A 14,161-nucleotide genomic window follows, 5' to 3' on the forward strand; every position below is an offset into this window, starting at 1 on the left:
AACTGCGGACTTGGCAACACTGATTCCGAGGTATGTTTTTCGTCGATAACAACTGGTAGAAGCTGATAACACAGGCTGATCCGGGTAACTGAAATCGGCGCTATACGCTTGCTAGTAAGAAGCTTTAAGTTTGCTTAACTAATAAAATATTAAAACTGAACTCAATATTACATGTACAATTATTTAATTATGTCATCCTGGTATTGTGGACTCGCTCTCTCTAGTTCCATACAAACGCAGCTGCTGCCATTTTGTGATAATCTGGCACTAAAGTGAGTACCCAGCTGTATTCCTTTTAGCCAAAACCCCAATGCTATCACTTGAGGTCCTAATAGTAGACTCAAATTTTTCAAGACACTGGAATTCACAAAGAATTAGACCATTGCGAATGAATTTAGGTCTATAATCTGACGTAAGCAGTGAAAAGGCAGCTTAAAGAGATAAACAAATTTAGTCTAATGCTAATCAGGCCAGATTTATCGTAATATTAGGTTAAGATTTTTGCACATGCAGTTTCAGTGATGTGGCTTGAATATTCACTCTATGCGAGCAGACATTTTGTTCGCTCTAGATTCCCAGGTGTCTCAGTATTAGCTTCATTAGTATAGCAACATGTCTTCATGACAGATCCCCTCTGCAAAGCCCAAAGCTACGGTCTGACATAAAAATACATCTGAATATTTACTGAGGCGAGCTCTGTGCTGCTCTCTGAGGCTAGCCCAATTAATACTGAATACTAACCCTGTGAACCCTTCCCATCAGCCTTGTCTCCTTTGGTATAACCACTGTGAAGATGTGTGAAGGTTTATGGATGCTGTAATAGTAAACTATGAATTCTTACGCTAAACTGAAGTACAAATACAGTAGTTACATTGCTTGTTCTGTTGAATGCTAGATCATTTTATTTTAAAGTCTCTGATTGTTCATCTTTAAGTTATATTTACAACGCATGTCCTAACAGGAACAATGGACACAAAGGAACAAATTCAAGTGCTATTATCATTTAGGTCTTCGTCATGAAAACCGTGTTACAACTTTGTAATCGCTAAATCCAGTATAGCAGCTAGCCCTGGTATATGATAGAACTGGTTTAATACCGCAGAGTGACGCTGAATTCGAACTGAGGCAAAATGTCAGTAGTGCTGTGCTAGCAAGACAGTAATGTAAACGACAAAACATAAACTTAAAATACACATTATGTAAAAAAAAAAGAAGACATTCCCTTCTTTATGTTTAGGTATCAGTCCGTTAGACGTGAAGGAACATCGACGTTCAAAAATGGATGACCGTTTGCTTTTGGTCAGCCTCTGAGACTGTTGTAACCATTTTTTGTCTCTTCGTAACGCAGAGTTTATAAAATCGTGGAAGTGAAAAGTTTATCAGTTCTCAGATGTTCCCTCATCCATGTACATCACAATTATTTTTTTCGTCTAGCGCTCTCTGGTTTTGTTCTTGCAAAATACTGATGATATTGCCTTAAAAAAGACTAATCTGTGCTTTAGAATAATAGGTCCATATTGTTGAGCTTGTTTAGTTGTGGTTTACAGGAAAAAGCATTTAAACTGTTCAAAAATGTGGTGGTAGTAGTATCTCCCTGCCATCCCCTTCTGGGTCCAGCTGGAAGCATCCCTGCAACACAAAGTAAGAGGAACGTTCAGTGGTACATCTGTACAGAGCCGCACTTCTGTCACTTAGCAGGGACAGATGCATTTTAAACACATGCTTCATGTCCTTCAGTGACCCCATATTTGCCCAGTGACACCCATGATGATTAAGTCTGAACAGATTGCTTTTTTCATTACCGACACTGAAGCAGATGTCAGATCTCTACGTTTGGGTCTGTGAAGCCTTTCTTGCCTTCGTTCACCAGGACAGGTTTTTCCGTCCGTGTGTGCCACACAAGAATCTGTAATTAAAAAAAAAAAAAACATTATGGTTTATGGAGTGGAGAGAGGAGAATTTGTTTTTTGATGATGTTATGATGCTCTCAGAGGGTCAATCACATCATGTTATTTAAAAAACAGTCTATTTATGTATATCTATTTCAAAACGGGGTTTGTTCAAAGGTGCTTAAAGTGCTTAACAGTACTTGAATTTGACTTTTTAAAATGTAAGGCCTGGAAAACCCCTGGAAAACCCTTGAAAATAGCAATATTCCTGAAGAGGTACTTGAAAAGTGCTTGAATTATTGAAAGGCAATGTATCTATGAAAAAAGTGTTTCATTTCGTCAATAAGCACATATGTGACCCTGGACCACAAAACCAGTAGCACGGGTATATTTGTAGCAATAGCCAACAATACACTGTATGGGTCAAAATGATTGATTTTTCTAATAATATTATTAGGAAATTAAGTGAAGATCATGTTCCACGAAGATATTTTGTAAATTTCCTACCGTAAATATATGAAAGCTTAATTTTTGATTAGTAATATGCATTGCTTTAGAGGTGATTTTCCAAATATTGTCCATCAATGGAAAGCTTATTTATTCAGCTTTCAGATTGTGTATAAATATCAATTTCAAAAAATTGACCCTTATGACTGGTTTTGTGGTCCAGGGTCACAAATTTATGCAATTCAAAAAACATCCTTTTTAACTTATTTTAGTTAATGTCAGAAAACAATCAAGCTAAGCGAGTAGTATTACTGACAGTGTTGTGTAAAAATGGATGAAGACGTGAAAAGAGGAACAGATGAACCAAATCAATTGGATCATTTACGCTATCTGAGTATCTGAGCCTATCTGAGTATTGTTGCTAACCATGTCCATCACTTTATGACGACAGTTTACCCAGTCTTGCATAGCTAGACCTTCAGACTGACGGTGAAAGTGCTGGGAACCTTGGCCACTTTGAATGGCCAATGCCCGCCCGAGAGACCATATGACTGACAGGTAAAGCAACCAATCACGGTTTGTTTTGTGCTGTGCCCTGTTTAGTGGTGTGAAAATATCCCCACAATAACAGAGAGTGTGTAAAACAGATAGTCTATGCTGTGAACTTTACATATTTCACATACTTTAAAAAATCTAGCATTTAGTTGATCATGATAAGCGCCAGTTGTCACAGTTTTTAACACAAGGGTATTTTCTTACACGAGTGGGTTTGGCATCATGGGAACTTTGTTTCCAGGCGGAATGTTAAAGAACGCGACACACATCTCCCAGAAATCCTGTATATTTCAACCAAACCGATGACTTTGAAACTCCTGAACCGTTTCCAATTTTGTGTGCTGTATGCATCAGACGTTCAGCCAGCGGTCCGTTGGCGTGACGTTTGAGGCTGAGACTACAGTATCTTGACTATCTTGTGATGGCTACTTCCAGCAGGATAACGGGCCGTGTCACAAAGCTCGAATCATCTCATACTAGTTTCTTGACCATGACAATGAGTTCACTGTACTTAAATGGCTTCCACAGTCACCACATCTCAATCCAGCAAAGCATTTGGGATGGGGTGGAATGGGAGATTTGCATCCTGTATGTGGAACCGACAAATCTGCTGTCAGGGTTTTGCCCTAAAACCCGGTTTGTTTGGTCTTTGTTTCACGTGTCTATGCTTGTTTTATGTGTCAGGTCATGGCTTGGTTGTTGTTTTTGTGCTTCTCTAGCCCCTCCTTCGTGTTTCCCCTTTACCACACCCTTTTGTTAGCCCTTGTCAAGTACTTGTTAGTCTAAGTGCTTTCACCTGTTCCTCATGTGCTTTCCTCCCTATTTATAGTTCCTCTTGTCTTTTTGGTTTTGCCTGTTTGTAGTCATTCTGACCTTCACTGACGCCATTTCTGTGGATGTGGTATGTCTTCCTTCCCCTTTGCCTGGTTGGTCTTGAGCCCTAGTCTTGTCTAGTCCTATGTTGTTGTCGGACTTATTGATTTTTGGATTTTGTCTTTTTTGTTTTAATTTAGTATTCATTTATTTCTTCTGTTCTTTTGTTTGCATTTATTTATTTTTCCTTTTTTTTTTTGGTTTATTCCCCTGTCTGCCTTGGAGTAATTTGTGCTCTTGTGGAGCCTTGTTCAGTCTTGTCTTGTGGTGTTAGAGCTCCTGTCCTAACCTGTTCCTGCCCACTTGCCTGGCACCTTGTCTGCTTTAGAGCGGTCAACAAGTATCTGAGCTTAGCTGGCTTGGTCTTCTCCATCTGCTTAGTCTTTCCGCTCCCTCTGCTGCTCCAGTATTCTACCAGTTGATGTCTGAGGCTGATGATACATGGGGCAACTTCTTGAGCAATTTAATCGGGCACCTTTTCTTGAGCAATGTTGCTTGGGCACTTTCCCATTGAGAATGGGTAACAAATTTCTATCTGGATAATTTAGATCAGTCGTGAGCCCTGTATCTCACTTGGCTGCCCGTTAACGGTAACATTTGCCAAAGTTGCCCAGCAACATTGCTCAGAAAGTTGCCCAGTATATCATCAGCATGAGGCTGTTCCAGTGGTCTTCCCTAGTTGTCTCTTTGTTTGCTGTGTTCCTGGTGTTGCATCACCTTTGCACCTCACTACCCTCTTGTATCAGTCTGTTTTTTCAAGAAGCCCTTGTCACTCACTCTGCAATTGGGTCCTTCTTTCCAGAACCCTGACATCTGCAGTAACTGTGTGATGCTATCATGCCAAAATGGACAAATCTCTGAGAAATGTTTCTAGCACTTTGTTAAATCTATGGCACAAAGAATTAAGGCAGTTCTAAAGGCAAAATATGGTCTAACCCAGTACTAGCAAGGTAAAATTACCCCATGATTTCCTCACCTTCAAGCTATCCTAGGTGTATATGACTTTCTTCTTTCAGACGGATACTGTCTCCTCTTGGCTTATATCAAAATCCTCTGACTTTCATTCTACATCATCTGATGGAACATTATTTTTTCATGAACATGTGCATGACAGTTAGCGGAAGCTAGGGATTATGGTTTTTAGGCCTGGTTTCACAGACACGGTTTAGACTAAATCAGGATTAAGCCATAGTTCAATTACGACATTTAAGTCATTTTTATAAACGTGCTTAGACATTACTGGTGTGCAGACAAAACAAAGGCACTGATATATTTTAAGATCAGTCAGTGCAAGTTTCTTTCAGTTGAAACAGTTCAGACTTACATTTTAGTCTTGGACTAGGCTTAAGTCTTTATTTTCACTGCCATTATAAAGCTTAACATAAACATAGCCAAACATAACTCAGATTGTATTTGTCTGCAAGAAGAAAATACACACCTAGGATGGCTTAAGGGTGAGTAAATCATGGGTTCATTTAAATTTTTTGGGTGAACTATTCCCTAAAGTAGTGCCTGTCTTTGCGCCTTTGTTTTGTGTTCGGACATTTTTGTTGCTTAGTTTCCTGTTCCCTGTGCTTGTTTTGTAGTTCTGTTCTTGAACACTTTTCTTTGTCATCGACTCAACTGTTCAAGTTAAAGTTTTAAGAATAGTTTTTGCACAGTCTGTAAACCCACTCTCTGTCCTATCATCTGCTGTTAGCCGCCTCCTACACGATAGTGCTCACAAACACTCACAGATATAAAGTTTCTCCTCAACAACCATCCACAGTACATCTCCAAATTTAGCATGGTGATCCTCATGGAGTGATAGAAAGCTCTATCCAAACATCTCTCTGGGTACAGATTTGAAGTGCTGAAATATACGTCAGCTATAGCTACTGCGTGTGTGTTAGTCTAAATGGGTCTCTTGGTATGGCAGTGAGATAAAGAGATGGTGTTTGTTATATTTTACTCTATCTATTTATACCATCAAGGTAAAGTAATTGGTACAAAAATGATCGCCCTCATTAAACTTCCTGGAAATTGTTGTTAATGTCCAGGGATAGAAACACTGTATGACTCATCTTTTCTCTTCCATCTCCCTTGTTGCTGTCTTTCAGAAACTTGCTCATTGCCTCCTGAATAATTTCCAACAGTGTTGAGATGGGTCTGGAGGCTCCACTTCCACTTAGCTTAACAGTCCCACCTGAAATATTGGTGCTTCGGCAGAATGCAGTTCATAGAATCTAATCTTTTCCAGAAACAAGATGAGATGTGTATGCAGGTGTATTTTTGCAGCTGTTCTATTTTTTAGGGTAAATAGACAGGGAGTCCAGGAACTGGTTCTCATTTGTCTGCCTCTAAATGGTGAAATCCTAGTTAAGTCTTGTCTTAAATAAAACATCTCTGAGCTCAGTAACATCAATTTAAAGCATCAATTAGTCAGTACCTTTACAAATCACCTAGTTAAACATCAATTAGCCAGTTTCTGTTTTTTTTCTATATGCATATACAGACATTTGTGCCATTATTCATTCACATATATAAGGCTTTTTTTTTTCAAAGCGACAAATGATGAATGCTACAACAGAAGTGATTCATCCTGGCGAGTCAGTAACATGAGAAGTGGCATAACAAATTGTTCCGGAATTGCTCTGAAAATATGAGCTAGTGCAGAGAGTGAGATATTGTGATACAACAGTGAGAGAATAGTAGTTTTTTTTTTCACAGTTGTCCTTGGGTGTTTTTTAAGTGGAGAGAGACTTCATGCATTAAATGAGTAGTTCACCCAAAAATAAAAGCTCATTATTTACCTAGCCTCGCGTTGTTCCAAATGCTGAAGATGTTTGGAAAAACACTGGGACTCATTCACTAAAAACTGTGTGGATTATTTCATATTTGTGCTGTGCACACTGCACAGAAGAACTACTCATGAAAAATTTCCACCTACTTCACAACACATGAATTTGTTCTTAACCTCATTGTAATTAATGTTAATGAATTTGGAGTATTCTAAATGAGTGACTGCATGCTTGAGGTTAGGCATTTGCATAAAACATAAAATCTCTATTGGGGGTTTCTGCAAAACCATTCCTTTACAGTCTTTCTTTACAAAGACAAAAGCCTGTCAAAATGGATTTTATGGTGATTTTAACAAGAATATAGGGCCACAAGTATATGATTTTTTGTGTACGTGTGTTTTCAGTTGTTCTGAAATAATTAGGGATGCACGATATGAAATTTTTACCGATACCGATAGCCGATAATTAAGTCCTTCTTGTGGCCGATGCCGATACCGATACCCAATACGTTCATATTTTTATATGATAATTTTGTGCACCCACGAGAATACAAAATCTAAGATAAACTAATGAAATGTATATTATATATCTGGGTCAAACAATCACAGCAAACATCAGTCCTGACTCTTCAAAAATGTTTTTACTTTTTGTGTAAGGCACCACAATTCTAAATAAATAAAATGCTTTGACATTTGTCAACCTGGAAAAAATGAAAAGTGCATCATGGACTAACGTCAGATGTCCAAATGTCCGTTAAAGCTTACGTGTAGTCCATTCTTATTGATCATATTATGAATGTGTGCAACAACCAAATCGTACAAGACGGGGAATAAAACATCAGAATCGAGATTAAAACATCTCAACTTTTCAGAATGCCGCAAGCCAAACGCAGGTCATGTGACATGAACCAACCAATTAACTTCATCCTTTCCCTTCATAACATTGAAAGCACTGCCAAGGTGGAGAAACAGCTTATCATAGCTGTACAGGAATAAACATTTTTAAATAAATTTAATAACAGAGCTACTGCAAGCGATTTTTAATGCTGAAAATCCATTTATCCTTTGCTGAAACTTCCGCGTCTTTATGAAGAGCGCAGGTCATGGCTGCTTAGCAACGGCAGACGCCACAGCAGACACTACAGAGCGGTTTGGAAAGAAAGAGAAAGCGGCGCACCTAGCGTTTTCCACGCGTTTTTAGGCATGACATGTGAACGGCCCCTAAAACAGATTCACCGCGATGACGACCTCTGAAGTGAGATATAAGATTAGTTGTGTTAAAACTTGACGGCTTTTTACCTCCTCTCGGAATCCTTGCTAAACATGTGTTGCAAATAGCAATAGCATCGTCCTCCTCTGCCACCGTGAAAAACTTCCAGACCGGCGAAGATGATGATGACGACACAGATGATGACGTATTAAACGCGACAAAGGCCGAGAGTCACTGCAGTTTACAGCTGCAGTCACTTGCACTCGGAAAGCAGATGAATCTCAGATAAACCAGACTGATTGATTGATTTACCAGCAAGAGTACTTTATCGGATCGGATTTCATTTATTTATCGGAGCAATAAAAATGACGTAATTTTTACCCATATCGGTCGATAATTTATCTGTCCGATAAATATCGCGCATCCCTAGATTTAATAATAACATTTGAATAAAATAAAGCATGAAAGTGATTGTTAAATCATGATTTGTTTGTGAAAAACTTTACATATGACTTACATACTCTAAACAAATGAGATAAATGATGTGAAAATAATTTTAAGTTTCTGTTTCTCCGGAAATACTTCACATGAGTTTGACATAATGAACTAAACAATGTTTTCTCACCTTAGTGCAGTTGGCCGCTTTGGGTTCCAGGTCATTGAGAGTGACCAGCTCTCTGAGCAGGCTGCTCTCCTGGTAGCCTCCCTTCACCCCTCGTAACTTGAAGTAGGCCTGAGGCTTGAACAGAATGAGCCGCAGGTTGATGGCAAAGCCCGCCATGTCGATGGCAAAGGGCCGGTGAGGGTCGAATACTGTTTTCCACCCGTACACTTTTCCTGCTGCATTGACCTTCGGAGACTCGTATCGTAAACCTCCAACAAACGCTACAGGCCACACTGATACTTTACGTGTTGATCGCATCTGCAGAAAAGAAATACAGTCATTTTTAGTTTCTATGTTATTTAGGGTACAAAAACCTCCTGTGAATTGTTCTTATATTAAGCACTTAAGGGATAGTTCACCTATAAATGAAAATTCTGTCAGTAAAGATATTTTTGATATTTTTGACCCCAGACAGCAACTACCACGTTCTTAATTTGTGTTCAGAAAATTAACAAAGGTCTTATGGGTTTGGAACAACATGAGGGTGAGTAACTAAAGACAGAATAATTATTTTTTGGCTATCCATTTATTGAAAAACTAGTTTCTTAATTTTACTGTTTTTACAGTATTGCTTATTCGGTTAAAGTAGTGCAAGCCAAAATTCAAAGGCCAAAATACGCAGAGGCAGACAATGGGGCAAGTCAAGATTAAACAGTAGCAGTGCCAAAAACAAGAATTAAATTAAATGTTTGTATTTGTATTCAATAGGTAAGTTAAAATGAAGTTTTGCCACATTTTAGCTCTTAACTGTCAAGACCCAGATAAAATAGTAGCTCCACTAAGTGACACAAGTAGAACAGAAACTGCATACAGCACCTTTATAAAAATCTTTCCAACCCCAAACTTTTGTTGTGTTCTATGGAAGGCTGTTTTTGCCACTAAATAATACTAAAAAATGGTAATTGCAACTTTTTATATTAAAATTTATACTTTTTTCTCATAATTGTGAGTTCCCCCTCAAATGGACTTCATAATTTGCAATTGCGAGTTTATATCTCACAATTCTGGGAAAAAAGCCAAAATTGCAATTGCAAGAAAAAGTCATAATTGCAAGACACAAACTTGCAATTACGAGAAAAAAGGTCAGAATTATGAGATACAAACTTGCAACTGCGAGATACAAACTTGCAGTTGTGAGATAAAAAGTCAAAATTGCGAGATACAAACTCGCAACTGCAAGAAAAATGTCAGAATTGCAAAATAAAACTCGCAATAGTAAAAAAAATATCTGAATTGCAAGAAAAAAAGAATTTCGAGATACAAACTCGCAATTGCGAGAAAAAGTCAGAATTGTGAGAGAAAAACTCTTGCGAGTATATATCATGCAATTCTGAGAAAAAAGTCAAAATTGTGAGAAAAAAAGTCAGAATTGTGAGATAAAAACTCGCAATTGCAAGAAAAAAGTCAAAATTGCGAGATACAAACTCGTAATTGCGAGCTAAAAACCCACAATTGTCAGAAAAAAAGTCAGAATTGCGAGCTAAAAACCCACAATTGTCAGAAAAAAAGTCAGAATTGCGAGCTAAAAACTCGTAATTGCGAGCTAAAAACCCACAATTGTCAGAAAAAAAGTCAGAATTGCGAGCTAAAAACTCGTAATTGCGAGATAAAAACTCGCAATTGTCAGAAAAAAAGTAACAATTGCGAGATACAAACTCGAATGGCGAGAATCGCAACTCTGAATTTGTTTCTTGCAATTATATGCAAGCATATATAATGCAATTCTGGGGGAAAAAAATCAGAATTGTGAAAGTACAAAGTCACAATAACATTTTTTTTAATTAAGTGGTGGAAACAAGATTCCATAGATTTCAATGTGTTACCTGTGCTAAAGTTTTTTAAATGAATTACTTGAAATGTAATCTGTTGTCACTGCATGCAAGAAAATCATAAATCAAAAAAAGAAAAAGAAAAAAAAAAGAAAAGAAAAAAAAAGAAAATCACCATATTTAGGGACATAAGCACAAATGAAGCTGTAGTGAGTTTCATTTCAATTTTGTACTCTGGACTGAAATAAAATCAGTAAAAATACTGAAATAAAATAAATGAAATGAAATAAAAGTCCTTGTACCCTTGTACTGCTGTACAAACATGCCACAAAACTTTCATCATGTCCATGTCAGTTCACCTGCTGTTTATAGTGTGCTTTCACACTTTCACACTATAGTGACAACACAGGCCTGATTGGATGCCTTAAAATCATATTTTGGACAGTGCGGCGACTCAGACATACAAACAAATAGATGTTAACAGCAGGATTCCTCCTGAGCAGGTCACAAAGGTGAACAGAAATCGGAAGCGAGACAGTAAGAGAGAGAAAGACAGACAGATTCTGCTTTAATCTTCCTGCTTCAAACACTCCCTACACTCCTACAGTACATCCAAATGCTTTGTGTGCTGCCCAGCGCAAGTGGTCCACATCATAAAAGGAAACTGCCTAATGAATAGTGAAGGCTGGAGCGGGCGAGTGAAGCGGTTGTCTTTATACCCATAATGCATCGCCCACTGTATCCAAGGGAAGCTTTTACAAAGAACCACAAAAGGACTGTAGATGGAAAAGAACACTGTGCTTCTTTGTCATTTACGAAAACCACTCGCTCACTATGTGTTTGTAAAAATAAATAAATTGATTAAGACTCAGCTAAATGTAAAGGATGGTTTTGCTGACTGAACTTTTACTGGCCGTCCACATTGATCCAAATGTAGCTCAGGTAATTGACTGTGACCCTTCCCTACCATATCAGGCATTAAGTGAACAGTCCTAGCCAAAATGTCCCCCTCAATCTAATTACTTCCGCAGTGGCTAATATTATATTGTGCCACTGCCATTTTTTATTAAAGAAGGAGAGGGACATTTTCTGTACCTGTTGGTGGAAACAAAAACAACTGAAATGGAAAAGTGTTGAAAAGGATGCATGCTCGTTGCAGATTCAGGATGACATTAATCTTTTCTAAACTAGCTGTCATTGGGGAGGGCTGCTCAAGCTAGGCTGCCCTAGTTTAGCATAATGAACGGCTGTTTTCTGCTTTTTGCCTCTCATTTAAAGTGCTTCACGCTAAATTCTGAACTGAGAAAAGGAGAGAACCTATAGATGGTGGTGTGTAGTGGACTTGAGACATTATGCAGTTTCCAGGTTATGGAACACCATTTACATTTTACTTTCAACAAGCAACCTAAATTAGAATATTATGTTTATATCAGAAAATATAAAAAGTATATAAAAAAGAAAAATATATATTTTTTAAATGTATTAAAAATTAAAATTCTGTCATTAATTACTCACCCTCACGTCGTTCTAAACCCATAAGATCTTCGTTCATCTTCAGAACAAAAATTAAGATATCATTAGGACATCATTGTACCTTCACAAAATTAAGGTTGAACCACTGATATCACATGGACTATTTTAATGATGTCCTTACTACCTTTCTGGGCCTTGAACGTGTTAGTTGCGTTGCTGTCTATGCAGGCTCAGAAAGCTCTTAGATTTCATCAAAAATATCTTAATTTGTGTTCTGAAGATGAACGAAGGTCTTATAGATTTGAAACATCATAAAGGTGAAGCAATTAATGACAGAATTTTAATATTTGGATAAATTATCCCTTTAAAATAATTACAATACACAGTATTATTATATATTAATATTTTATATTGTAAAAAGCAGTAACAGTATAGAAGCCAATTATTTATTTATATGTGACCCTGGACCACAAAACCAGTCTTAAGTCGCTGGGGTATATTTGTAGCAATAGCCAAAAATACATTGTATGGGTCAAAATTATTGATTTTTCTTTTATGCCAAAAATCATTAGGAAATTAAGTAAAGATCATGTTCCATGAAGATTTTTTGTAAAATTCCTACTATAAATATATCATAATGTAATTTTTGATTAGTAATATGCATGTTAAGAACTTAATTTGGACAACTTTAAAGGTGATTTTCTCAGTATTTTGATTTTTTTGCACCCTCAGATTCCAGATTTTCAAGTAGATGTATCTCTGCCAGATATTGTCCTATCCTAACAAACCATATATCAATAGAAAGCTTATTTATTGAGCTTTCATATGATGTATACATCTCAGTTTTGTAAAATTTAACCTTATGACTGGTTTTGTGGTCCAGGGTCACATATGTTAAATTCTATACACTGGTGTGTTTTCATTTTAAAACAGCGTGTTAAAATGAAAACGATCGTTGCCTACACTGACATTTTCACTGCATTTCAGAAACGATCTCCGTCTACACTACATAACCGAAAACGTATGTCACATGACCATTCATAATGACATGAAAGCTCTCGGATTTCATCAAAAATATCTTGATTTGTCTTCCAAAGATGAACGAAGGTCTTACAGGTTTGAAAGGACATGAGGGTGAATAATTGATGACAGATTTGTCATGTATGTGTGAACTATCCCTTTTAAATAATTAAAATACATAGTATTTTTCATATAATATAAACAATATTTAAGATTTCACTGCGTTTCAGAAACAATCTCCGTCTACACTACACAACCGAAAACGCTTGTCACATGGCCATTCATAATGTGTATGGTGTTATTTTTTCCTTGGTCTTCAAGGATACAGAGAGCGAATGTGGGCAGAAATGCCATCGTTTTCAAAAGTTTCTATTTTGGTCCATTTACACTAAGGGTGTGTTCACACTTGTCATTTTTGGTTCGATTAAAACGAACTCTGGTGTGATTGCTCTGTTAGTGCAGTTCATTTGAGTTAATGTGAATGCTGCCAACCCTGGTGCGAACCAAGACCGCTGAAAAGATGGGTCTTGGTCCACTTCCAAACGAACTCTGGTGCGGTTTGAATGAAATATGATTGCAACACAGACCAAATAATTCTAAACAAACCAAAAACAGGAAGTAATGACAAGATGCGACACTATGCGTCATGATTTCACTAAGGGAGCAAGCGTAAGCAAGTTTATCCAAAACAAAACGAGCAGAGGACAAATGTGGAGCAACGAGGAGGTAAAGTGCCTTACATGTATATGAGCTCTTTGTGAGTTCGCTCGCAGGTGGTGAAAAAGAAATCATATGCATGCTACAATGAGTGCACTTAGTCCAGCAGACGGCATTGTGTGTAATCGACTTAAAGCAGCGATCAGCAGTCCAATCAGTGAATACGTACTTTGATGTCATACACCCGCAGCACCGTTTTAAGTCAAACGCACCTTTTTTTGTTTGTTTGTTTGTTTGGAGTGTTTAGTGAGTTGCGTAACGAAACATACATCATTCAACCCAACCAATCAGGTTGTGAAAGTATCACTATGCCTTTAGGTTCGGTATCTTTAGGTTCGCTGTCACAAAATGCCAGTGTGAACGCTAAGTGGACCTAGGCCTAAATGTATCATTTTCCTTTTGGGTCCGGACCAGATAAACCAAACAAATGGAACTACAAGTGTGAACACATCCTAATACGCAACCCCAGAAAGTCTTCGAAAGTCTTCTTTTTTCGAGGGTCGAAAACTTCGAATTGATTTCATTTACATTAGGATGTGCATCATGTGACTAAAGGCGATTGATGTCCGAGCGGTCAGTTGTTTAGTCTGTAATCAGTCAGTCTTTCCATTAGTTTGACCCACTCAGGCTGATTTGTGAACCGTTTGCATCAGAGGCGGTCAGTATTGCATTAGCATAGTAATCAGCCAATCACAGCGATGCAGAGGCATGCAACTATAATGTGACATTTTGTGTGGTTACTTTACAATTTACTTTTTATTACTG

The 14,161-nt window shown here is 37.6% G+C and overlaps 1 protein-coding gene across 2 annotated transcripts in view; it reads right to left on the minus strand.

Moving 5' to 3' along the window:
- Positions 1-782: 782 nt before the first annotated feature.
- Positions 783-14,161, minus strand: part of b3gat1a (beta-1,3-glucuronyltransferase 1 (glucuronosyltransferase P) a) — a 106,324-nt gene continuing 92,945 nt past the window's right edge. The window contains exons 3-5 of one of the 2 annotated variants that reach the window (XM_073850622.1): positions 8,379-8,675; positions 1,803-1,906; positions 783-1,629 (exon numbers count right to left, since the gene is read on the minus strand). In XM_073850622.1, the coding sequence (XP_073706723.1) occupies positions 1,820-1,906; positions 8,379-8,675 (384 nt within the window). In that variant the 3' untranslated portion in view covers positions 783-1,629; positions 1,803-1,819. The remainder of the gene's footprint in view (positions 1,630-1,802; positions 1,907-8,378; positions 8,676-14,161) is intronic. The other variant, XM_073850621.1, reaches the window with a different exon arrangement.

Source organism: Garra rufa, chromosome 11 (assembly GCF_049309525.1).
Source record: "Garra rufa chromosome 11, GarRuf1.0, whole genome shotgun sequence".
NCBI classification, from domain to species: Eukaryota; Metazoa; Chordata; class Actinopteri; order Cypriniformes; family Cyprinidae; genus Garra; species Garra rufa.